General features: G+C 47.0%; 1 protein-coding gene across 1 annotated transcript; it reads left to right on the forward strand.

Annotated features, from left to right (window-relative positions):
• Nucleotides 1-1288: 1288 nt before the first annotated feature.
• On the forward strand, nucleotides 1289-25042 carry ARHGEF33 (Rho guanine nucleotide exchange factor 33). The gene is made up of 15 exons (XM_031047572.2): nucleotides 1289-1310; nucleotides 4454-4503; nucleotides 10387-10551; nucleotides 12169-12290; nucleotides 12905-13047; nucleotides 14566-14625; nucleotides 15947-16162; nucleotides 16792-16921; nucleotides 17826-17958; nucleotides 18752-18835; nucleotides 19648-19731; nucleotides 20505-20653; nucleotides 21165-21350; nucleotides 22480-23233; nucleotides 24897-25042. Exons 1-15 carry the CDS (start codon nucleotides 1289-1291, stop codon nucleotides 25032-25034), a joined length of 2436 nt encoding a protein of 811 aa, XP_030903432.1. The 3' UTR covers nucleotides 25035-25042.
• The last annotated feature ends 786 nt before the right edge of the window (nucleotides 25043-25828 follow it).

The raw sequence follows: 25828 nt of genomic DNA on the forward strand, positions 1-25828 counted from the left end.
TCAGGTCTAAAGAGTGTGTCCCCTAAGCTATGCTCCTGACTGCACCAGAAGCAACTGCTTCTGCAGCCATTTCCTAAAGCCACTAGGGCTCTTGCATCTTCTGCATCTCTCCCATCTATTCAATGCTATGTGCCTTTCTCTGTGCCTGCTTCCCTGTAAACATCACCCCAGGCTTCTCTGAATCACCACAGCCCTCCTGGCAGAGCTGTGTCAGCAGAGCTTTGTGCCATAATTACACTGGCCCTTCCAATCCCATTAACAAAGCTAATGATAACTCACAACAGCCTTGGGCATATCTGTGTGTCAGATGGGAATGGAGGTGTGAGGTTATTGTAGAGTCCTAAATCACATCTGGTTTCCTAGTAAGGTTCAACAAAAGCAGACTTGAATTAAACCCTGCAGAGAGGAAGCATGGATGTGGGACAGTGCCCATGCTAATAAGAGAAGTGTTAGCTGGTGCAATCCATTTTTGGGGGGCTCTGCCTGAGCCATTAACCAGGCACTATCTAAAGACTGTTTCCAAAGTCGTAACTCCATTACCAAACTGATGAGATGCTTTACCAAGGGATTGACTAGGGCATGTCATCATGCTCCATTGGCCCTGGTTTCCAGAGAGGCTGCAGCTCTACACACTGAGGTGCCTTGCAGCACTCCTGTGCCTCAAAATGTCAGGGAGACAACTGGCAGAGAGAGCAGTACAAGTGCCTCCAAAAGTGCCAGCAGGATTGTGCAGCAGCACTGTGAAGGCAATATCTGTGTCCCAAACACAAGTTTGGAGGACATTTTGGGTGATTAGTTGCACAGCAAAAAGCTGGTTCTTTGATGCAGAGCACCCATGCAAGATGTTTATGTTCCGTTCAGAGTATGTCTCATTTTACTTTTGTGTTCATACAAGAAGCATCTTGCTGAGCAAATAGCCTCTGTGGGATTACACAGAACCTCTTAATCACCCATCCACATAAGTACAAATGGCCTTGGGCTGGGAGGGAAGTGTTTGCTTGGACTGGCACCTATTCTGCTTGTGGAGGCACTGTGAACCCAAACAGACCTCTAAGATGCTTCATTCCCTCTCAAATCCCTGCTCCTCTGCCCTCTGTCTTCTGAACTTTGAGCATCTCTGCTCAATAAACCCTTTCTGCATCTTTCTGCACTCAGGGTTCAGACCAACTGACCCATCGCAGGGCTCACATGTGGGCAGCTCTAAGCCATGGGATGTTCCCAGTGACCAGCCAGAACCCTCCAGAGTAAGGACAGGAGTCCCTCCGAGGACGCACACCCTATAGCAGCCATGGACTCAAACAAACAAGAAGGTAAAGCATCCTCTTATTTCACTTCCTGATAGTATGAAAGATAACAAGGAGGAAACCTTCTCTCGTATGAGCTGTCTGTTGGCAGCTAGCCCCCTGAGAGCACCTCTTAGCCATGGCAGCTTTGGGCAAATGTTCCCTTCTTTTAAATTCATAGAAATATCTGAGGTTTGAAGTTTTTATCTTGTATTTTATAAACACCTCCCTCTCCCCTCTGGAAAATAATCCTGTGGCATATATAATGTCCAGTGTGGGAAGTCATTCCTCTCTCTTGCCTTGGACCCATCTCTGTCTTGGGATGTACAGAGACTTCTAACTGTCAAATGCTTTGTCTTACATGAGGGCACTGTGAGGAGGATCTGCTTCTCCCCCCCACACGCTTTACTGCAAGAGGTTCTTGTTCTTGTCAGTGCAACAACCCAGACTTCTGCACCAGTTATGTTATTTTGCAAGCACCAAGATGCATCCAGGCCACACTGCCTGCATGCAACCAGTCCGGCTACAGTCAGCAACACTTCTAGAAAGTCTGCAAAGCTCAGGGGTTTCAGGTCCAGGGTTTTAGTGGTTATCAGTTTTAAATATTCTTATTACAGAGTAATGTGGGGCTGATAGTACTTGCTTCCCACCCCAAACCCCTTGCAGCATTGTCCTCTCCCTTGCTACCTCAGAGGTGACTATGCCCATATGCTGAGAAACTCTTCAAACTATGAGGAGCCGGGGGAGCAAATTTAGGAGTGCCCATAACTGTCAGGTCAGGAGAGAGCCAGAACCATCTCTTTACCTCTTGGAAGATGCTTGGTGGTGCTAACATTCATTCATGGCATAGGTAATGGAAGAGTTAATTTCCCTATTATTATTATTCTAATTTGATAAATTAGGTCTGTGTACCTTGGCCCCTGCACTACAGCAGCCTGGAAAGGAAATTAACTCAGAGATCTTTTCCAATTAATTGGTATGCCCCCACGGGCTGCAGATGTTCACTGCAGAAATTGGGAGATAACCACAAATCCCCTTTCTTCCCACAGGGCAACTGTGAGGAGCCTCCTCTGCTCCAGCTTTTAGCAGTGACTTTATAGTAATTATCTGGGTTTTGACAGGGAACATGCAGACAGTGCTTCTACTCATGCTCATGACAAAGGTGGGAGGTAAATCATGGTAGCAGGGATCCTTTCCCCTCTTCTGGTCTTGCTCAGGAGGAGTTCTTTGCTTTGAGTTTCTCCAAGGACACTACGACTGATTCCTATCCAAACCCAAATGAAAGATTCAGACTTCTTCAGTGCTTGGCTTCAGCCCTCCCAAAGAAAATGTGAGGACAGACCACAGCTCTTTCTTGCTGCACTGCTACCTGACTCCTCTAGACCTCCACAAAGCTCAGCACTCAGTATGTCCACCACCATAAAAAAACAGCATCTCACTGTCTTCCAGCACCTGGTTTGTATTGTGCTAATGATTAAGAAACATGTCCTTTTGCTCTTTTGGAGTCAGTCATTACCATCCAACAGCAAGGGTCCAGCAGTAACACTTAAACAGCATCTGCCTTCTCAAAGCCCCAGTGAGGCACCATGAGAAAGGTTCATCATTCATTTAAAGTCAAAAGTCAGTTTCTGGTTTGTGGGGTTGCAGACAAAATTTGGCCTCAGAAGGGCCAAAGCTGAAAATGAAAACAACCTGTCGTTTAAAAGATGAAACTTGGAACTTGGGCTGATGAGATTTCACCCCAAACAGCTGGCTCTTTGAGTTCACAGTTACTTTTCCCAGTCAGCCTCTTGCCCCTTGTTTTCTGCAGGAGGAACCTTAGAGGAGGGAACCTCCCTGGAGGGAATCACTGTCTGACCCTGCTAACCTATCCCTCCCCAGGGCTGCAGGACCAGCCAGCATGAGGAGAAAGCAGTACATAGGCAGAGAGAGGCGTACTGCCTCTCCTCCCTCTGCCTCACACTCCTGAAAGTCACTGGGGAATCACAGAATCATAGAATAGTTAGGATTGGAAAAGACCTTAATTTTGCTCCTTTTCCTCTGAATCAGGACAAATCCTAAGGACCAGAACAGGGCCAATTCATAGGTGCCCTTGGCAGTAACCCATATTCCCCCTCAGGGGGTAAAGAAACCAGAACATATCTGCCTTGGAAAGCTCTGACTTCCAGGCTTCAGCTTTCTACTTCACGCACTGGCTGACTGTGTAAAGTCCTCCCTGCACCCTTTTCAAGCCTCTGCAGGACTGAAATTCTGTGGTGTTAAAGGCCCAGGTGGGCAAGGGGTTTAACATCTGCAGCCAACATGGAAAGAGAGAGCTTGGCACCCCTAGAATTGGGCATGGGGTCACCGGTCATGTCTGCAACTGACAGCAGAGATGGGTGAAGCAAATTCTTTGAGGCAAGTGGTCTCATGAAGTGACATTGCCAATGGGAGGTGATTCAAATGAGGAACTGGGTGGCATGGTGTTTCCTGGGAGCAAAGGCCATCTTAGGGAATAACATGGAAAACAATAGCTATTTGACTGCAATTCCCTCAAAGTGCAATGATAACTTCTATGGGATAACTGGTTTCTGCACTGAAGAGACAATGTTAAAAGAGGAAATAATATATTTAGACTTCTTGGTTTCAGTCCTCATCAATCCTCATTAATGCCTAGAGACAATGTCTCTGAAGTGTCCAAAACATTTCTGCAAAATAGATATAAGCTCCTCCATGAGCAAAGTCTGTTAACCTGGGGCTTAAAATATACAGATCAGACTTTTGTGGAGATAACAGAAAAATGCACAAATACAGTAAAGGATAAAATCCACAGTTTCACAAGAGAAAGGGATCAGTGAGGCTTTAGGGGGAAAAACCTGTTACTTAAGGCTGGTACACAGAGCTGAACTTCACAGGAAGCAATGTAGCCCTGTTTGCACATACAAGGTTTCCCACCTCTTTGCAGGGATCAGCTTTATTCAGACACAGGACAGCAAATGAGGTGAATGTAATGTCTGTTTTATAACTGCCGTTTAATTTACAAATGGTCTGGTGTTCACATCTCCTAAAGTAAGACTTGAGTCCTTTAAAACTGATTTGTACCTCAAGAGGGACTTCAAACCCTCTATTCCAGTTATTTATAGTAACTGTAATAAGTAATTTTAATTGACTGAAGTTCTTTATTCCCACAGGAGAGACTGAAAGTGTGCCTGTGAGTACCCCTGCAACACAGATTTCCCAGGTAAAGATGAGCAAAATGCCCTAAATAACTCCAAGAGTTTAAAGAGTTACTGATAGATAAATATTAGTTAAAAAGCTAAATTAAGTGGAAGAAAAAATATAGACACTTACAAGGAACGTGGCAACTAAAATGTGCTCACTGTATGGATGGATGTTATACATATCACATCTTGGGCCTCATCTTAAAAGACACTCCAGTTGTGTTTAGATGGGTGATTGTGAGCTCGGCTAATTAACTAGCTGGTATCATTAGCACCAATTAGAGAAAGTCAATTCACTGGGCTGGAGGGAGATTTCATGGCTAGACCTGATTAACTGTCCCAGGAGCAAGGATGTGTTGATTGACATGGGGTGGGGGTGTCTTCCCCAGCAGGGGACCAAGTCTCCTGGGGGATCTGGCAGCTCCTTGGACCATGGGATGCTCTTCTTGCCTGATAATCCAGACCAGCTGGGCTGGCCAGAGCCTTGAGTCTTGCTGCATGTCTGTCTGGCTCCCCAGCCAGGAGCTTGGGAACCCCGTCTTTGAGCCCATGTCATTTCCAGGTGAACAGGACTTCCCGAGCTCTGTGGCCACTCTTCATGTTGACATTCTTGCTGCTATCAGCCACTACAGATGCAACAAGATTGTCTCTACCAGAGATGCATCCTTCCTGTAAGATGCAGTTTCAGTGTTTCCACAGTGATGTTTCCTAAGCATTTCCAGTCTGCAGGAAACACAACAGAGTTTTGAGCACTTTAAACTTTGGTCTGCTTCAATATGGAACCATACTCTGAAAGACAAGCATACCTGTGAACTGGAAACCCTGACTATTTGAACCTTCCCTTGTCACCATTGCAACACTAATTGCTTTCAGGTGCACCATGGCAAGTGGAGAAGATACTGCCTTCCATTAACTAGCCAGTACTTCTCTTGTCACATCCCTTTTTCCCATCCAGGCAGCTCCAAGCAAGGAGCTGTGACTGGATTGCTGAAGGGCCCAGCACAGTGGGTCCAACATGTTGGGACAGTGTGCTGGGAACAACATGTACACACGCTGCTTTCCAGAAAAACCCTGCTAAGATGTGGATACCCTAATGAATCTTTCAGCACAAGTTACCAGCTGGCTGCCCCCTTCTACTTCAGCAAAGGCCCTATGGACACTGCAGTTACCAAAACAGACTGCACAGATGTGAAACAAGAGCCAATAGTGCTTGCAGCCCCCTTTAAGTATCTCCATCCTTCTCTTCTATCCTTACCCTGCTGCTCTGCCTTTATTCCTATCATGCTTACCTAAGAGTATAAATACTGGATATACTCCTAGGGCCAGGTTCTCTGCCACTGTAACTGAGCACAGCTCTGCTGCTTTCCTGCTGAGGTATTGCAAGCCTTCCTGATGCTTGGATGTAAAAGTGCTGCCCTTAGACATAGGAGTTAGTAGCTGTGCTAGAAATTAGTTGTTCCCTGGTAGAAGCATACACCATGCAGCTCAGAAAAATCAGTTCCAGGCTTTGTGGCAACTGTTGGACTTTGTCCCACCTTAGCTCCAGGCGGTGTCCTCAGGCAGCTTTCTTTTTGGGTGACAAAATGTTTACTTTCTTCTTCGGACCAGCTACATAAGATGATATGCAAAGTGATGGACAAAGGTGGGCAAAGTTAACAGACAGTTCTTCTTCATGGCTGCAGGTGGTTTTGCTCTTTTCTAGGATATATTTATAGCAGCAGAGTTATTCCTCTGCAGAATTCCTTCATCTTGAGCCTGTTTTCCACTGATTTTGACAGGCTTCAGCTCAAGATCCCTGAGGGCAGGCTCTGTTCTAGTGTAAGGACCTTAGGGCAGCTGCCAAGGGTGGCAGATGCAAATAGCCATTCTTTTGGAGACACAGAGCTCTGGACAGCCTGACTATTGCTGAGGGAGATATCTGGGGACACATATACTCATGAAAGTAAAGGTTCCCTCTCACCCCCTCAGTGGCAGCCAGGGCAGCAAACCCAGCTCCCCAGGACTCTGCCCTCTGCTTTCAACCCCAGCCATTCCTTCCATAAGTCATCCCTGTCTCTTGGCCATGACCACCTTCCCGGTGCAGCCTCAAAGTCTGAATAAAGCTTTAGACTGCATGGACAGTCACTATCTACTGCAAATGGCTCAAATTGCTGGCACCCACTGAGGAAGCATGGGGAGGCTCCGCAGTTTTGCTCCCTCTGGTCCCGGAAGCAACATCAGTCCTGTTCACCCTTTGAAGACAGTACAACAGGTGAGACAAGTAGAGGCTCAGCAAAGGAGATTTCACAGCTGGTTTCTATATGTGTATACATATATGTATATATATATATATATATATATATATACACACACATATATATCTCCACTCTCTGAAAGTAAAGTCAAAACCAGGCTGAGAAATGCTCCCTGTATGTCTTCCAATCTCACCCTTCTCCTCCCCTCTAGCCATCATCACTTCCTCCACACTGTCACAGTTCCCCCATGTTGGGAAATGTTTACTCCCCTCTCCAGGTGGACTTCAATAGAGAGTTCATATTCTCATGGGGCTAGAAAGCAAGTGATAGTCACAAGTGACTGCTTCTCAGTGTCGTGTTAATCAGTCATGTAGGGAGAGAAGGAGAGCCCTTCATTTCCCTGTGGGCAGCTACCTGGAGAGCACAGCAGTTACTTGAACTTGTTAAGAGATTTTGCTTGCATGGCTTTTCCACACAGAGCTGAGAAACATCATGGGAGCAGGTAAAATGGGAGTCATGCTCCCCAGCAAAGACATAATCTGCTAAACAAGCATCTTGCTGGATCCCTCAGTGCATTGCTTTGTCAAATTTGAGAGCCACACTTCAAAGGCAAGTGGGGACTGAAATGTGTATCTTAACCTAAATTATTTAGATGTCCAAATGCTTTATTGAACAGATCTTGAACAGGTTCTAAGGACTCCCTGTGACTATGCAGATTCACTTATCCTCTAGGCATTAGTTCAACTTCAGTTGTTGTGTTCCTTAACTTCCACAACTTAAGTACTACAGTTCATTTATTCCGTGAATAGGTGAGGCAGAACAACACATTACAGTTAAGCTGTTGCCAAGTTTCTGTGCTAGTATAAAATCTATTTATATGGTATGTGTTGCACTTCAGAAGCACTGAATTGGTTTAACTTTCCAGGGGTTCACAAACCTGTGAAATGTCTCTGGTCCTGTAGGCATAACTTGGGCAAGACATAAGCATGAGCTGATGCTTCAGCAGCTTCCATTATCTGTAACAGCTGAGGGGATTTAAAGGGTGGTTTTTTACAGCTTGTCATTAGAAAGGAGCTCAAACCAAAATCCATGGCTCGAGCACTACATTGTGCTTGGCAGGAGTTCGAAGAAAATATGTTGTTGTTCCTGCACCACTTACTTTTGCATCAAACTTACACCCAGTGCCACAAGGCTCTTAGTAGTTCCTTTCTACGCTCTGACTGCTGATGGCAGTGGAGAAGGGAGTTCTCAGAGTTTCAGCACTCTCTGTCCAGCCATACAAGCCCTAACAGATATGGCTGATTTGTGTTGCTTGCTGCTTTTACCCATCAAGCATCAACAAAAAGAAATGCAAGTGCAAGATGCATTTCAGAGTTTGAAATTGCCACTGCAAGCTGCATGGGGCCAAGGAAGGATGTACCGGGTAGGGCAGACCCAGGCTGGGGTCTGGAGCACAAAGGATACACGAAGAAACCAAGCTAGCACTGTGAGTGCATGAGCAGATTGGCCAACAGTGAACCCCAAAATAAGAAGTGACTTTCTGCTCTTAGAGGCAAAGCCTATTTTAATCTAGTCCCAATCTTTGGCTGTCTGAACTCTGCTTTCACAGAGCATTTCAGTGCATGTGGGTACTAAAGTCTCTGCAGTAGTCCCTTTTTACTGACTTTTGCTGATATTTCGCAGTTCTTGAATCTGAAACTTCTAGATGAGTAATGACTCCAATCCCTGTACCCTTTACAAAGGATCTGTCTAGTTTACACCCCTTCTGGAAGCATATGAGGAGGATATGGCAAGGCCTATGGGCAAAAAACATTTCATTTTTGGTTATCCTCCCCGGTCGTTGTTATCTCCAGGGCCAGTTTCCAGACTGCTCCACTTTGAGGCTGTGACATCCCCATCCTCAAGCAGATTTCTAAAACGGTTAGCATAGGATACAACAGAATAGCATATTTCAGTTGGAAGGGATAGATCTGATGAATGACCCCTTTTCACTTGGAGGAAAGTGTGTGATGCTGAACCCTGATGCAAGCTAGCAGGAAGACTCTGCCTTGGCAATGTCAGCTCAGTGTGGAAGTGTGGCAAGCACCTGTGAGCAGGCATGGGAATATGAACATTTTGCACTGCTGCAGCACTTGGTATCCCCCCTACATCTCCAGGCATGCGTGTCAGGATGTCTGATGATGCTAAGACCATCTGGCTCATCCCTCTAGGCTGAGATATCAGCAGCAGTATGGTCACTGCCTCCCCTAGCAGCCATGGACCCAAGCAGCCCCTCTAACTTTTCAAGCTACGCTCACAAGGTGACAATTCCTGTGACACTCTTGTGTCAGGGGAAGGTGTCCACTGTGGCCAGAAAGGATGGGTAAAGGGGTTGAACCCAGGGGTCTGGAGCTCCAGCTGGCTTGGGGAGTCAGGGTTGACTGCCTGAAGAGGGAAGATGCCCTCAGCCTCCTGCTCCTCTCTGCCCTGTCCCAGCCTGTCAGTCCCACTCCTCTTAGCCAGGCAACTCTGGGAATGTGTGTCCAGCCAGACCAGACTGGGGACTGTGGGGTTAGCGTTGGGGTAGGAGTGGGGATGTCAGGCAGACGTCCTCTGTAAAGACACTGTCAGTCTTGATCAGAGGAGGATGGTGCATGCCATTGCCCCAAGGTATCGGAAGCCATCTCTGCTCCATTTACAGGACTCAAGCGCCTGAGTTCCCCGGGGTGGCTGTTCTCTTACCATCAGTGCTCCAGTTTTGGACTCAGTTTATAACCAGATGTTAGGCCGAGTTTCTGTTGTAAAGGTAAAAAACTACAACCTCGCCATGGGCTTTGTGCAGGCAGAACAAGCTCCATGCTCACAGCAGTGGGGCAGAGTTCAGGGCTGCCAGCCCAAGCTGACCCTGAAGAGGGTGTCCCTGCTTAGCCCCCTGCTGCCTGCCCTCACTGCCCACCTCCACACTGCCTTGTCTGCTCGCTACGCCAGCCTGGCTCACCCTGCTCTGTCTCCTGCTTCATGCGGCTGTCAACCGGCTGCCTCCAGCTTAGGTGGTGAGCTCCTCCAGCAGTAGCAGGGCCTCTAGGGACAGCAAACAGGGAGAGTGGGCACAGTGTCACTGTATGCCGGGGGAAAACCTCCCGCTCCCTCCCCATCATGAGTTAAAGAGCTGCCTCCTTGCCTGGAAAGGGCCCACTGACCCAGGACAGAGCTTCTCCATAGCCCTTGGAGAGCAAGGAGGTGTTAGACCTGTCTGGGGAGAGGGCCAGCCCCACAAGCATGTGGGGAAGGAGGACTTGCTCAAAAATGGACATCTTGATTGCTCAGCTGCTTTGGGGATTGATAAATCTGGCTGCTGTTATTGCAAAGCACCTTGGCATGTTTCAGGCTGTCCTCTCCTTCTACAGACTGACAGGCTGCAAACTGCCAGGGAGCCTGGAAAAACTCTAAATCTAGAGTTTTCTAAATCTAGATGTACAAACACATCCTACCCTGTACTGAGGCTGAAGCAGAGGCCAAACCTCCCTCCATGTCTCCCAGCCATGACTGGAGGAGGAGAAAAGGGTCAGCACCTTACAGAATGGGTTACACCCAGCCTTCATGCCACTTGAACCATGGGTGACCCTCGGGAGCACAGCCACCTGCATCTGGGAGGAGGGACTGAACCCACCATGTCTGTGGTTCCTCTAGTTGCAGGCATTAGCCTCTGAGTTGAAGGCGGGTTTCACAGAAGCGATGCAGGAGCTGTCACGGATCCAGCATGGCGAGTATGCCCTGGAGGAGAAGGTCAAGAGCTGCCGCTGTGCCATGGAAGAGAAAGTGGCTGAGATGAAGAATTCCCTCAACACGTTCAAGGTAGGAGTGTGACCACCAAGGGGGCTGTATACCTGCCATGGTAGTTTGGGTGGCACAGGGCAGAATTCCCCTGCTTCCATCAATCCTTACTGCTTGCAAAGAAAATGAGCTGGTAATTGTTTCAGGTATATCTGGTGCTCTTCCTTTGGCTTTGTGCCTCCCTGACTACTCCAGCCCAAACGTAACCTATGCCCTGGCCTGTTGAGCCTTCTTGATGAGCCATGAGGCAGTGCTGTGAGCTACCCTGGGCACAAGTAACCCTTGCTTGGGGCTGCACACATGCAGCCGGCACATGGCCTATTCACAGGGCCACTGTGCAATACCTCTCCCTGGGTCAGGTCTCCTGCATTTCCTGCAGTAACCCAAGCTGCTGAGGAGCAGGGAATTAACACAAAACCCTACAGCCTTTTGAAGTTGCATTCCCACATGACTGGGAGGAAGCGCTGCCTGGTTTGATCCAGCCCAAGAGAATAAAGACAAAGGACTGGGAAGAGAGACTATTAAGAAGGCTTCATGTACACTTTAAACCAGCCAGCATCTCCATGCAGAAACGGGATGACTGCCTGTGAGGAGATGGGCAGAGGAACTATATTATTGTTTTTATGATAGATCTTCCCCATGGGGTTTTGCTGAGTCAATAATACCTTGTGAAGTTAAAAAGGGCTGCTTACTGGAAAAGCCTGTTACTAACCCTCTGACAGGGAGATGTGGATAGCACCAGGCAAAAGCAGCCCTGTCATCTCGGACAAGCAAAGAGAAAACAAGAAGTTTCTCCTCTGCACATGGCAGAAGTCTCAAAGCAACCAGAGGCAGGGTTACCCATGGCATTGTTCAGAGGTAAAAAGGGGTTTAAAAATCCAGATACAATAAATTATGCAAGAAACAGGAGGGGCAAAAGCTGCTTTCTCTGCCTCATGCCCATGTTGACTGTCCAAATGTCAAGCTCCCAGTGAAGCCACTCGCTTGCTTGGGGAAAACCCCACTCCTTCAGTTTACAAAGAACTCTGTAGTCTCTCTCCTCTGTCCTGCTGCTCACAATGATGAACTCTGCAGGAACTTCATGCATGAGAGAGCTCTACGTCCAAGTAAAGCTTTGTGGAAACTGCCTGAGGGAGGATGTGCTGACAGAGAGGTTATGGAGGGCCTCATTTCCTTAGGAAAGCAGGCTAAAAAGCCAGCTCCAAGGCCTGACTGGCAAAAGCTTACGCATGTGAGTGATAAAACTGCGCTCTGAACCAACTGAAACATGTGAATACACATGCTGGAGAACTGTGAGAGGGAAACATGCTTCCTCAGGCCCACCTCCAAATGCCATTAAAGGCAGGAGTCCTCCCAGTGCTTTTAACTGGTGGTGGGTGAAGCCCCATGTCTCCATCTCCCACCAGTGCCCTAACCATGTGACATCATGCTGGCTTGGGTGAGTTACCTGTAGCTGAATTGAGGATTGCCATGCAGTGTATTACACACACTGGACTTGCAAAGGAAGAGAGTCTAACCACAGAGCTGCTCTCCCCAGCATCCCAAAGCTTGTGTACTGCATGCCAGCCAGCATTCAAAGCAGAGCTATGCAAGGCTGATGGGCACCCTGGGAATGCTGTGCTTCTGTCTGTTTCTCAGGAGGAGCTCAGTGATGCAAAATCAATGATTGAAGAAATCAGTGCCAAGCAGGAGGAAATGCAACAGAAAATTGAGCAGCTGCAGCAAGAGAAGCGTCGGGAATCACGGAAAATGAAAGCTAAGTAAGGGCACGAATTCCAGAGCTCTTGAACTGCTCATTAGCAGTGGTGTCTGGTTTGTTAATTTCCTTATAGCTTCAGTGTCTTAATCTTTTCCTGGCTGGACATGCATATCAACCCTGAATACTACTGGAAGCTCTAGCCTGGCGGGCTCCTGACGGTGCAGCCATGCTCTGCTTTCCTGTCACCAGCCTTTTCTTCCCTGAGCAGGGTCTTGCACGTTTGCATGCTGCTGGGCTGCACTGTTGCTGTGATGAAGCAGTCAGCTTGTCCACCTTGGCCCTAATAAACCTCCTTTCGAAAACTGAGTTTTGACGAGCGTGCAGCTGCCTTGATGACAAATCTAGGCTAGCTCCTTAGCTAATTAAGCCATTTAATTAGATGAAATATGCTCTGCAAAAGAGCAGATTTGAATTAACCTATAGTCAGTGGAAGTTACTTCCAGAACATTGTTCATGAACTACATCAAAGCCAAATCCTTCCCTGGTCTCTGCTGGAGTTGTCCTACTTTTAACTCTGTGCTTATGCTTACGTTATTGTCTGCCATAGCTGCAGCATAGGAGCTTCACCTGTAGCATTCATACTTTCCAACTGTCTCATTCTTTGTATTCATACAGAAGAGCACAGAAGGATGATCACGGGTCACAGACGGTACCTACACCTCTCCAGGGCAGCCCATTTCGATCCATTAACCTCCCAGAACCTGTGCTGATCAATGAAGATTTTACAAGTCTTCTACACAATGTGACTTATGAAAAAGGTAGGAAATAGAGCAGGCAAATTCAGTGCCCTCCCCAGGGAAAAACATCCAGAGAACAGTCCCTAGGGGAAGAGGACACTAAGTTTTCCTCAGGTGCCAGCAGCACATAGAGAAAACAGGGGTGCTTCTCTGGGTGTCTGCACACACCTTAGCAGTATCTTATGATAGCAACCTTGGTGCTGGCCCAGATTTAGAAGATGCTGCTCTGTGAACACTGTCCCAAAATATTTCTTGCTTGCCTCCTCCAAGCAAATGGAAGCAGGCTGGACCTTCCCTGTAATGCTAGTGGCATGGACACAGAGCCCCTGATAAAAATTCTACAATCCATGGATTTGTTTCCATGTAAGGGAGCAGAGCACAGAAAGGAGGATCACAGAGACTGGGCTGACATTTAAAAAGTCAGCAAAGGCAGAGATTGGATGAAAATCACGTGCGGTTTTCTGCTGTTCTGCTCAGAATCTGGCCAGTCATGGCCCCCCTCTGCCCTACTCTGAGGTCCTGTGTTAGCCCTCCCTGATATCCCTCTTGCACATTCGCATCTTGCACATCTCTCACCCACTTCTCCCACCGCCTGCTTCTTTCCAGTCATCTCATCCCTCCACTCTTCAGTAAGCTCCTTTCCACTTGTCGTGGTTTAAAACCCAACCACAGTCTCTCTCTCATCCCCCCACAAGTCTTTCTTCCCCCCCTGCCCCCCCCACTCCCAGGGGGATGCAGAGGAGAATCAAAAGCATGTAACTCCCATGGGTTGAGATAAGAACAGTCCAGTAACTAAGGTATAACACAAACCACTACTGCTACCGCCAATAATAAGAAACAAGGGAAGAGAATACGATACCATCCACCTAAACAAGCCCAACCTGGAAGAGAGCGAGCCCTTCTGGGGAACTCCCAGTTACCTCCCCAGGCATCATGTGCTGTGGTATGGAATACCTCTTTGGCTAGTTTGGGTCAAGTGTCCTGCCTGCTTCCTCCCAGCCCTCCCTCCTCCCTAGCAGAGCATGAGACTCACAAAGTCCTTGGTCAGAGTAAACATTACTTAGCAACAACTGAAAATCATTGGTGTTATCAGCTCTGTTCCCAGGCTGAAAGTCAAAACACAGCTGCACCAGCTACTAAGAAGGAGAAAAATTGACTGTTACTGCTAAACCCAGGACACCACCCAAGATGGCAGCCATGCCTCTGTAGACCTCCATCCTCTTGTTCTGCCTGCTAGGTGCCTCTACCCAATACACACCTACTGAGCAAGGACTAATCAAGACTGCTCATGTTCCTCTGCAGTCATACAGCACCAAACACAACAGGAACCCTACCTTAGCCTGCCTGCAGGTGCTACTGAAACAGATCACAACAAGAGCCACAACAGTAAAGATCCTCCTTAGCAGAGCATCTAACAGGGGGTTTGCATAGCGAAAATGTGAAAGACTGGAGGATCTAACCCTAGTGACTAGGCTTGGGAGGAGGAAGCCTGCTCTACAGCTGCCTTCTCTTGTAAAGTTCCTCTTAATTCTTCAACAGTGTCTGACACGAGGATCATGCCAATGGGAGAAGGAAACGTGAAAGTTGTAGGAGGTCCAGGTAGGAAAACATTGAACTGTCAAAACCCAGCAGGGCAATGATTCAGCGAGGGTGATTGCTTCACTGCACAGAAGAAATGCTTTCAGGGAATGCATTTCAGAGGAATGTCTTTCTCTTTGCCATGTGCCTTCATTGCTCCATCCCTGGCAGTGTTCAAGACCAGGTTGGATGAAGCCTTGGGTGATATGGTTTAGTGTGAGGTGTCCCTGTCCATGGCAGGGGGGTTGGAACTTGATGATCTTAAGGTCCTTTCCAACCCTAACTATTCTATGATTCTATTTTCATGCTTGCAGTTGAAAAGGAGAGCAAACCTGAGTCCTGAAGTGCCAAATACTTGACAGAAGACACAAATGATTGCTATGTGACAGGAAAAGCCTTTCTGCTGCTGATTTTGCATGTTCTAATTGCTTTTGCAGAAAGGATGCTTAATAATGTGGCAAAGAATAACAAGTGTGCCATTTTGTCACTTGGGAGGAGATGGTTTTTGCAGTGACTACACACCAGGTAGAACTGGTGAGGTGTTTGTTCACACACCAGCTTCCAGATTCCTTGTAGGCATCTGAATGGTAACAGACAAGTTTTTCTGGCAAAAATAAGGATTGTTCAGAACTAAGAGAAGGGTGTAGTAAGGGGTCACTAAGGATCCTGGCCAGCAAAAGGACGTATGAGAACAGCCATTAGGGGTTTGCACTGTTCACCAGAAGCATTCAGTGTTCTGGATGGCTGTTTTGCTGGAATCCAGTTGAAAATAAAGAGAACAATGGTTTATTGCAACCCAAATTAAAAGCATTTGCATTAAAGCAATTCCAGCTCTAATGCACCTGCACCCTCCCCAACTTTCTCTGTGATTTAACAGCCTCAGACTGAGTCCTGCTGCTGCTGTATAATCACATCACACACAAATTTTAAGAGCCATGACAGTTTACATCCAGTAAGAATGGCATTTAAATCCAAATTATAATAATACTTCCTATTTCTACAATACCTGCCATTTTACCAAGTTCTGAAGTATCCCAAAATCCTAAAGTGCAACCATACTTGGAATATATGCTTTTTCTTTTCTAAACACATCTGATTTTGTACCTTATTTGGCCTGAAAATAAATACTGGAAGAGTGCAAACCTTGTCCTGCCAAAGTGCTTGCCAACTGCACTTCTGTTTGTAAGTAAACAGTACAGTGCTATAGCCCCTGTGAAGCACAGAGGATGCTTCTAACTCTCCTTCCAGTGTTTCACATGGCTGATAATGCAGCTTAGCTGCTTGCTGTAGCATAACCTGTTAACTGAGATGTCAAGATCAATTCAGCTGCTTGTCATTGCAGGAGCACCCATAGAGACAGATGACAGCCTGAAGCCATCTTTGACAACCGAGGGGCAGCCGAAAGTGCATCTGCCATCAACAGTGTGGAAGCAGCCCAAGGACACCAAGGACTGGGGAGATGAATACATTTCAAAAGAGCAACCAGAGAGAGGGAAAGACATGGGCCAAAGCAGATACAGCTCAGCTGACAACATTATATGTGAACCTTCTTTGGCTGGTAAGGACAGAATAGAAAACTGGATAGAGAGGCTCAAATTCACATCTGGTGTGAGCTGGTCAGTAATCAGCTTGTACAGAGTGAGACACACAAGCCAGTTTCTCCTGCTAGGGGGGAATTCCTCAGGGCCTCAGTCTCTAAGACTTCTGGCCTTTGTATTTGTTGGTCTGTGCTGTTGACAGAATTGCTCTGCACTCAGGACATCCATTCTTCTTTCCAGGACCTGGCAGGTTTGGAGTAGTGATGGGATTGTGACAGTGCAGTTCCTTAAGTGGGTGAAAAATACAACTTGTGGTGCAGGAAACTGGATGTGAATCCCCAGTATGAATTGCTTTACCTTTGATTGCTTGTTTTGTTTTTCTTCAAAAAATTGGTATTCACAGGGGAAAACACATTTACTTTGGAGCTTTCTTAGCAATCTGTGCCTCTGAGTCATGTCTGGGGCATACTGTAGCATCAGGCTAGAATTTTATATTTTGGGGAAAATAAACACACAAAGACAAGACATTGGTATCACTTTCTGACAGTTTCTACTTTCATGATTTAATGTCAGATCACAGGTCTAACATGAGGCTATCCCTGAGGTCAGCATTTCCTTATTATTAACCTTTACTGTTATCTTCTGGAAGCCAAAAGGCAGAACATTGCTTTGGAGCTGTTGGAGTCAGAAAGGAAGTATGTCATCAACCTTTCCCTAATTCTGAAGATCAAGGCCACGTTGCAAGGGCCAGATGTGAAAAGGAGCACCAAAGAGAGAAGGTATTTGATTTAGTGTGCTCTCTCTTTTGAGTATTTTTTCAGTCAACATTCTTTCTGCATTATACTCTCTCCCACTTTTCTTTCATCTTTGAACACTTAGAGATTATTTCTAGTTGAAAACTGCAGGTACTGGAAGTTTTTACTGTGATTAAAGACTTTTCTGCCAGTCTTTGCATTCTGTCTACCTCACATCTCAAACCATTTCACTACTACTTCATTTCAGTCTCCTTCTGAGTCCCATCAGCCTCCTATTCTTTCACATGCCTCCCACATTCAAGGAGTCATTTGATAGAAGTCCACTGTGGGACGTGTTGTATATGGGTTGATGTAGGCTTATTTAAGCAGTTAGGTGACACATACACTTCAAACTGAAACATGATAGTCTGAAGTGAGTTTTTATTTTCACTGGAACCTTTCCATCTGGCAAAATATTTTGATATTTGACATCTTCATTCTGATTCTCAATGAAATCAGCAAGAAATGATAGCAAGGCAGTAGGTCTACCTCAAAGGGTTGGCTTTGACAGGCCTGGCAAATGAAACAACATGCAAAGCTGTGGAGCTCTCCTCCTAGCACTCTATGGGATGGCTCAGGACCATGGTCCTGCTTCTTTAGCCACAGCAGCATGGCCTTGGACTTTTTAGTTCTACAAATTCTGGTCAACTACGCAATGCACTGGAGAGTCAGCCTAAGAAACCTTCAAAACACTGTAATAATAGCCTATTGGAGAGGGTACCTGCATGTATGTAACTGCTAAAACTGGGCTTCCTGGTGCAGCTGGGACTCCAACAAAAGCAGTTAAAAAGACCTGTGTTTGAAGCACCCATGAATGCACACTTCAGCAGTACATGCTTAGGGCTGAGCTTCTGCTCTGTGTAACCAGTCTGATATAGTCTCCCTTCAGTTTCTTCCCCAACTCTTTGCGGTACCTGGTCCAGCAGCATGTCGACTTACTTCACGCTCTGCAGGAGCGAGTCCTGAGCTGGCCACGACAAGGAATTCTAGGAGACATCTTCCTGAAACTAACAAATGATGAGGTATGTTACAGATCTCTATGGAGTCTTCTGCTATGAATCATGGTGTGGTGCTGATGGCCCAAGATACCTTGCAACAGAGGGGCTGTGATGTGAAGCCATGGCTAGACTAAGAACTTTCATCCTCCTTTGAGCATAGTCCCAGTGCATGGCAGTCCCTCTGTTGGATCACTTGGTTGGTCTGGGAGTCCCCATTACAGGTTCACCTGTGGGCATGCAGCCACATAGAACAGCCCTATAATAATTGCACAAGACCGAGACCTAGTTGCAAAAGCTACATAGGAGCCTGTACAGCTCAGATGTCTCTATTTACAGTGACACTGTGAAAAAAGCATGTTTCTTATGCTCCCCTTGCTTAATACTTTGCTCAGTCATGACAAGTGGGTGGGCAGGCCCCTTATCCTATATAGTTTCTAGCCCCAAGTAAAACAATACCTGCTTCTCAGGGTGAAGGTCTACCCAAGCCCTGGCAAGCAGTGGGACCTCTCCTGGAAGGGTGTGTAAAAACTTATCTCAGGTTTTATAAATGTTAAGAGTCTTAAGGAAAGCTTCTTGCTCCCCAGTCTCTGTACCTCTCCCATCTGCTATAAATCTTTACAAATTATGCTCAACAGCTGAGTTAGTTTTATTAAACAGCCTTTCTTGAGAAAGTCCCGAGCTCTGAAAGCTTCAAGCAGTTAGCATGATGAGCTCCCAGGAATAATAGTGAAGGACCAACAGTTCCATGTTCTGGCTGGCTCTATGACCAAAAATGTCTCTTAACTTTCCTTGGTTTTTTCTTTTTTCTTTCGGTAAGAATAATTTTCTGGACTACTATGTTGCTTACCTGAGGGACCTGCCAGAATGCATCTCTCTGATCCATGTGGTGATCCTGAAGGAGGTAAACTTCCTGACTGCTTCACAGACACATAATGGCAACATGCAAGCCTGGATCTCTTCATGCTATGCCCGCCCACAAAACAGCTCTTCTGCCAGTTCTTGTTCTGTTACTAAATGATGGTTTCCCCAAGGTTGCCATGGCTGGCATTCACCTACAATAGGAAGTTTTAACGTGCTCATTACTGTGTAACCAAAGATGGTTTTGCTGTCACACGACATGCCACAAATCAAACCTCCCAGAAAGCTTGTCTGTACACACGCTACCCCAGTCACTGTCTCCTGGAAAATGGAGAACTCATCCAAACAGGGAGAGCAAGAGTGAGACTGTAAGTGCCTTAGAGAGAAAACAGCCTCTGCTGTTCAGCTTCAATATCTGGTCTCACATCCTTGATTATTAGTTTAAATTAGGAAAGTTAAATATAAAGGTTGTTTTAAAGTATGGTAACTAAACCACACTAAGTTGCTTCCAAGACATCTTCATTTATAATCAATCGATTAAATTTTGTTCAATTTATCTGACCCTAAACTAAGAAATTAATTCTGAACAAGTGCCTTCCCTGGAGTTCCAGTGGAACTTCACCAGTGGACATTAAACATATGCCCCTACTTAATTATGCTGGGGATTATCTGTGAGGGACACTCAACCTTCCAGAAGCAAGATGTATTATCACACACAACTGCCACTTGATTGGTGTGCTCTTGTGAACTGTTACAATTACTTACAGCACAACTACTCATTAAATCCCAGAACCATTTAGAAGCAGACATGTTTTATGGGTGGGAGAGACTCTAAAGTTGTTTTCTCTATTTCAGGTAGAAGAAGAAATCAAGTCCGATCTCTACATTCTGTTCTTCCATATAGTCCAGCGAATCCCTGAATACCTTATTCATCTACAGGTAGGGCCCCAGGATGGAAACTGTCTTGTTGAACTCTTGCTACTACATGTGACTTTTAACTCAAGAGTTGGTATTCAAGCTGGTACAGGTTCAGGGCTTCTGGCTAACCCAGTAGGTTCTCTGAAAACAAAAAATTTTTGAAAGGGAAAGTCAACTGAAAGTGGCTTAATTTTCATCATTTTCACCTGGAGCTTGCTTCTATTTGCCAGTTTCTCCATTTGGCCTGACAGAACCAATTTTTGTTCCCTGGGAAGTCAAAAGCTCTGCTGCCTGCAGCTCTCAAAGAGCAGGAGGCCAGAGACGGGGCACACCTACTGTGAGCTCTGACCTAACTCCTGTAACAGAGCTGGCTTCTTTGCTGAGTGGTCCGCAGGCCTGTTAGCTGAGCGACTGAGAAGGCTAGAGGCTCCTCAGATCCAACAATCTTTCCTACAAAGAGCTTGCTGTGAGTTCTGGTTCACAGTAGGATTATCTGAATTGTACTAACACATTTCAGACAAAGCAAGCCCTATAAAAACAGAGATCAGTTTATTCATCCATTGCTAAACTCACACATCCCATGATAACATTTACAGTGGTTACGTGTGTATACCAGAAGGCAGGCCCCATCCAAGTCCCTCAGAAACTGGTGCTGCCTAGAAGAGGTCCCACCATGCTCCCACAGAGCAGTGCCATGGGCACTCCAGAGCACTAATCCATGGTCCCAGTAGCACCTTCTCTCCAGAAAGGGTTCAGAGACACCCTCCAAACAGCCTGCTCTCCTCTATGCCCAGAATGTCCTGAAATTCACGGACCAAGAGCATCCTGACTATTACCTGCTGCTGGTGTGTGTGCAGCGCCTCCGGGTTTTCATCTCACACTATAGTCTCCTCTTCCAATGCAATGAAGACCTCCTTATACAGAAGAGGAAAAAGCTGAAGAAGTAAGCACAACATCAGCTCATTCTCTCTATCACCAGGGAAAGGGAGGTGTTGGGGAAGCCTGACACGGAAAGGGGGAAGTGAGCAAGTGGCTGTGTGGTTCTGAGTTACTGGCTGGGCTTAAACCACGACAGATAGAAATGACCCTGAATGCAGACTCTCAAGCTGTGGTTTGGAAGAGTTCCTTGAAATCAAGACTTTGGACTAAAATCAAAATCTGTTTACTTTTACTCCTTGTGATGATTCACTGGGGAGTTAGATCAAGATCAAACTTCAAGAGAAGCTGCTGAATATGGAGGGTGATAAAGGGGTGGAGGAGAATGCTGGGGAGGGACTGCTGTCAGGAGAGGCATTAAGCACAGGACAGAGAGCAGGATGCCCTGAGTGAGACAGACTAGGTGGAACAGGTTCTTCCTTGGGGCGGGAAGAGGTGAACGGGAATATTAAGGTCCCTCCCAGCCCTGTTTTCTGTGATTCTACATGCTCGTGCTCATTCCCTGCCTTATTTCTTAGCACGACGATGGATTTCTCCTCCCTCAGGTCATCCCTGGTGAAGCTGTACAAAGGTCTCACCTCCCAGTGTACAAGCCAAGAGGTTTCTCCAACACCCAGTGCGACATCTATCCGGGACAGTGGGATCCACTCGGAAGAGACAATACAGTCATTCCCACCAGCACCTTCCTCTGGCACCACAACCCCGTAAGCCTATTGTCCTAGTAGAAAGCATTCAAAGTAGGCTGAACTCTCTCTCCTCACCCATACTACACCCATGACACTAAGCAATTACAGACTGTCATTTCCAAGATAACTCCCTGTGGATGCATAGAGAGATGAAGGGCTGTCTCCCTCCTCTATCCACTACCATGTGGCTTATAAGCAGGAAACATTTCAGAAACAACCCAGGGCTGTCAATCTTCTTGCTAGCTGTCTTAACAGTGTAACCAGGGTGGACATGTATTTGTGTAGACCTGGCAGGGATGTGCATAGTAACACTCTGCATTATTCACTGCCAGCATTACAAGAATTAGGAAACATGACCAAAGTCTCAGATAGCAAAAAAAATACTTTTGCACAGAGCACATCACTGAATGACGTGACTCACCATCACAAGATGCAACTACAAATGGGTTCAAAAAGACAGAAGACTAATTCAAGACAGGACTACTGGCAGCACCCAGCAATCTTTCACAGAATCCCAAGGGTTGGAAGGGACCTCAAAAGACCATCTAGTCCAACCCCCCTGCAAGAGCAGGGTAACCTAGAGCACATCACACAGGAACTTGTTCAGCCTGCTGATATGAGATGATGATCAGAGAAGCACACTAGATTTGCCTAGTTTTTTTTTTTAACATCAGCAATTTGTGGCTGTTGCACTTCCTTACATTATCTGACACTAACAAGAAGTTTGGCTTCATGACTCTGAGTCCCCCCAAGTGGCAGTGTTTTAGATCAATCCCTAGTCTCCTTCTCGTTAGACTACCCAGGCCAATCTACAGCAAGAGAATGGAATTAAAAATCCAAAATGCTGATGAACAGGAGAGGGATGGAGCAGTTGGATTCTCATCTCAGTTTCTATTCATTTCATGGTGTGCAGTACACAAGTCAGCTAAAGCTACTGGATAAGCAGTTCTACCCCTGCAAGTTTGCTCCTGCTAACCCAACCAGGCAATTTCTGTTAGTGCCAGCTCTGTTACTGTTCTCTAAGATATGAAAATTCTTCTTAAGCTTAGAAGCAAGAGAATGGGCTGGAGGGAAGGGAGGCTTGTCATGCTGTCTCTCAGTCATCCTTTAGCATTCCACCCCTTCTGTTTTGTTTCTTGTTTTTAAGGCATTTGATGCCCCAGATGAAGAAACCCCAACCAACCGTGATGGAGAACATCCAGGCTGTAAAGTCTCCTGACTGGGAAATGGAAAGTAGAAAACACGAGAGGCCAGAGAACATCCTTGCATCTTCCCAGCTCACAGAGCAGGAACTCAAGGCTTTGACAGCCCCATTACAATCCATCCCTGAAATGGAGTATGAAGCACCACCAGCTGATGCAGTGGGAAACACTGACAGAGCCATCAGGACCTCTGTGGAGCTGTTGCAGGATGCGAGAAACTTTGCACCAAGCTATGAAGAGTTTGACTACCCCGGGGAGGTTTTCACCCTGCCAGGCCCCTATGAAGATGATACCTTCCAAAACATCGCTCTCTTTGAGAATTGCTCCCCGGCCTCTTCCGAGTCCAGCTTAGACATTTGCTTCCTTAGGCCTGTTAACTTCACATCAGAACCAGAGAGGACAGATCATGCCTTACAGCCATTGCCTAAGAGCTGCACTCCTGTAAGCAGCAGTACTTACAAGCGTGAAATGTTCCACAGCAAAGGCAAGCAGCTGAGCAGGTCTCTGAAGGAGCTGCCAAGGAGCGCTGAGGGTGTGAGCACCAGGCTCTACAGCACACGGAGCAGCAGTGGGAGCCGGCTGCAGCAGAAGCAGGAGAGGAATGTCCAGCCTCACATGATCTCAGCCTCATCTCGAAGCTCCCAAAGGAGCTACTTCCCCCCACAGAGAGGAGCGGGTGAAAAACAGAGCTTTTTGGAAGTAAGGAGGCATAAATAGCAGGAGGAAAAAAAAAAAAGGCACGTGGTGATGCAGAAGCAGCAGCAGGAGAAAGATCTGAGATGCAGTTAGGGCGGAACATGCCAAAACAGCTTCCCAGTCCACATATTCAAAGTGCTCATCTGCATGTACATGCCCAAGGGAGGTACAAGAGAGCTCCTTTTCACACACATCTTCCCCAGGGACAAACGTGGGCTTGAGGCACACAACTGGCTGAGTGACAGGTAGAACAACCTTGGGACACACTAGCCTCTCATGTGTCTCTAGCTGTCACTGAGCTTCCCCCACAAGTAAATCCTGTGTCCAATCACGGTCACTACATATGTGCAAAGCTGTTTGAGATTAGGGCTATAGGGTGGCACCCAGTTAAAAGGTGCCCTTCTATTTTCTGTGAGGAGTGCTGGGTTAAGAAAAGCAATGGATTTAGCATCAGATCCTCAGCCAGTGTAAACCAGCATGACTTGGACAAACTCAGCCTTTACACCAGAAAGGATCTGGTCCATGGGTTTCGTTTCACCTGTGTCTGTTGCATGGATCACAGACCCTTGCTAAAACCTGTGTGAAAACAGAAAGACCCCAGCAATAGTGTCTCTTAGATGGGACATAGCAGGTAGCACTCTTGCCCTTCAGGGACACCACATGTTGCAGAAAGTGTTTCTGTAGCCTGCAGTGCCTGTTCAGAGCCAGGTTTGAGCTGTCACAGTTGGGGGGAAGATTCCTTTCACACTTCCTGTGGAAGAGGCTTAGGGTGCTGTGAGATGCTTTGTTGGTTCTCCCAGTGCTGCGTAGAGAAACAGCCTCCCGTTAAAATGAGGCAAGGTGCAGGTGAGGGTGTAGATGCAGGTGATGATGGGAGGATGGTTCCAACAGCCTGATTGAGAAGACAGCAAAGAAACATTGAAAGAAAAGAGAAAAAAACCCTAGTGAATGAAACAGGTGGTGGATGGCTGAGCAAGGGAGATGAGTTAGAGGGATAAATGGCATGGGGATACAGCCCATGTCCCCCCATCCATCCCCGTCCATGTCCATTCTTTCCCTATAAAAGGAGCCTGTGAGCTCTGTGGCATTCACCTGCACAGTGCTATGGCCCACAGCAGGGTGCAGATGTGGAGCTAATCCAGAACTGTAGGACATGTTCTCCCCACAGAGCGAAGGAGATCACCATAGCAGTGGTTGGCAGAACTGGAGAAAAGGGACCTGTCCAGAGCCTTGCTGAGAGGGACTCAGCAAGGGGGAGAGATCTTTTAGTGGCACATTTACCGCAAGGTGTGTGTGCTAATGAAGCCTCCTGCCCCACAGATATATAACCAGGCAGCAGCAGAGCAAACAGAAGAGTCTTCCACACCTTAGCAGCTCAAGAAGCCTGAAGCCTCCCTGCCCTAGGGTAAACAGCAAGGCAAGGGTGGGAAGCCCCTTCAACTGTCCATGCTGTCTTGCTCCCTTGTTGGCAAAAGGGGCTAGTAAGCTCCCCGTAAACAAAACCAGTGCTGCTGAGGCCTGAGTGACCTGTCGTCTCCCAGCCTTGCCAGCACCTCCTTATCTGCACCTCCTTAGCCACCAGGTCCCTCCTAGCACAGAGAGAAAGAGAGAAGGGGACAAAGATGTGAGGTTGCAAATGCTGGTTAAATTGTCTTTTCCCTTTTAGGAGCTCCATGCAGAAGACAACACCAGGTTCTGCCAGAAGGATGACAATGAGCAAACATCCTTCAGCGACCACAACCCACGGCACGAGCCCAAGGGGGGTTTCCGGAGCTCCTTCCGCAAGCTCTTCAAAAAGAAATAAGCAGCCCCAGGAAAGGCAGGCCACAGCCTAAGTGCAACAGTGCTTCCCCAGGTCCCTGAGGGTGGAGACAGACAGCAAGGCCCCAAGTACCCCTGTGCTAACACAGTAGGTGGAGGGGTGGGGGAGAGGAGACTGTCACAATTGCCTTACAAATGCATCCCTGCTCTTAGCACAGGGCAGGGCCAGGCTATGGGTTGAAGTGTAGCTCAGCCAGCAGCTCCAATAAGCACAGGAACTTGCTAGGCTTCACCCCTGCCTGACTGAACTTTCCTCAGAAAGTTTTGGAAAGCTTTGGCCAAACTCCTGTATCTTCTCCTCCCCCTCATCCCCAATGCTGCTTGATTTGCCATACATCTTTGCTCTTCCAAATTCAAGCCAGGTGTAATCTGGGCTCACCCCACAATAGCAGGGTTACCTCTGCAGCCTTGGCACCCTGGCCACAAATCTGAAATTCCTTCTTTTCTCCACTTTCACCAGCCCCCCCCCCAAAAAAAAGAAAAAAACAACAGATCAACTCACCCCAAACAACAACCCCAACCCACCACTAAAGATGTCTTTCAGGACGCCAGCTCACATTACCCTGCTGTTTGAGAAGGTGTAAGCAGAAGCACCTTGGCTTTGTACTCCTTAATCAGCAGCATCCATTCTTTCGGACTTTCACTACTCCCCAAAATCCTCCTTCACCTGTTATGGTGTTAATTAATTGCCTCCTGCTGTATGAACCTCTGCTCCTGCTGTCGGAATTGCCTCTGTCTCCAGGCAGGTGATGCAAGCTGAGCCCAGGGCCTGCCACA

This window comes from Melopsittacus undulatus, chromosome 3, assembly GCF_012275295.1.
Source record: "Melopsittacus undulatus isolate bMelUnd1 chromosome 3, bMelUnd1.mat.Z, whole genome shotgun sequence".
Taxonomy (NCBI): Eukaryota; Metazoa; Chordata; class Aves; order Psittaciformes; family Psittaculidae; genus Melopsittacus; species Melopsittacus undulatus.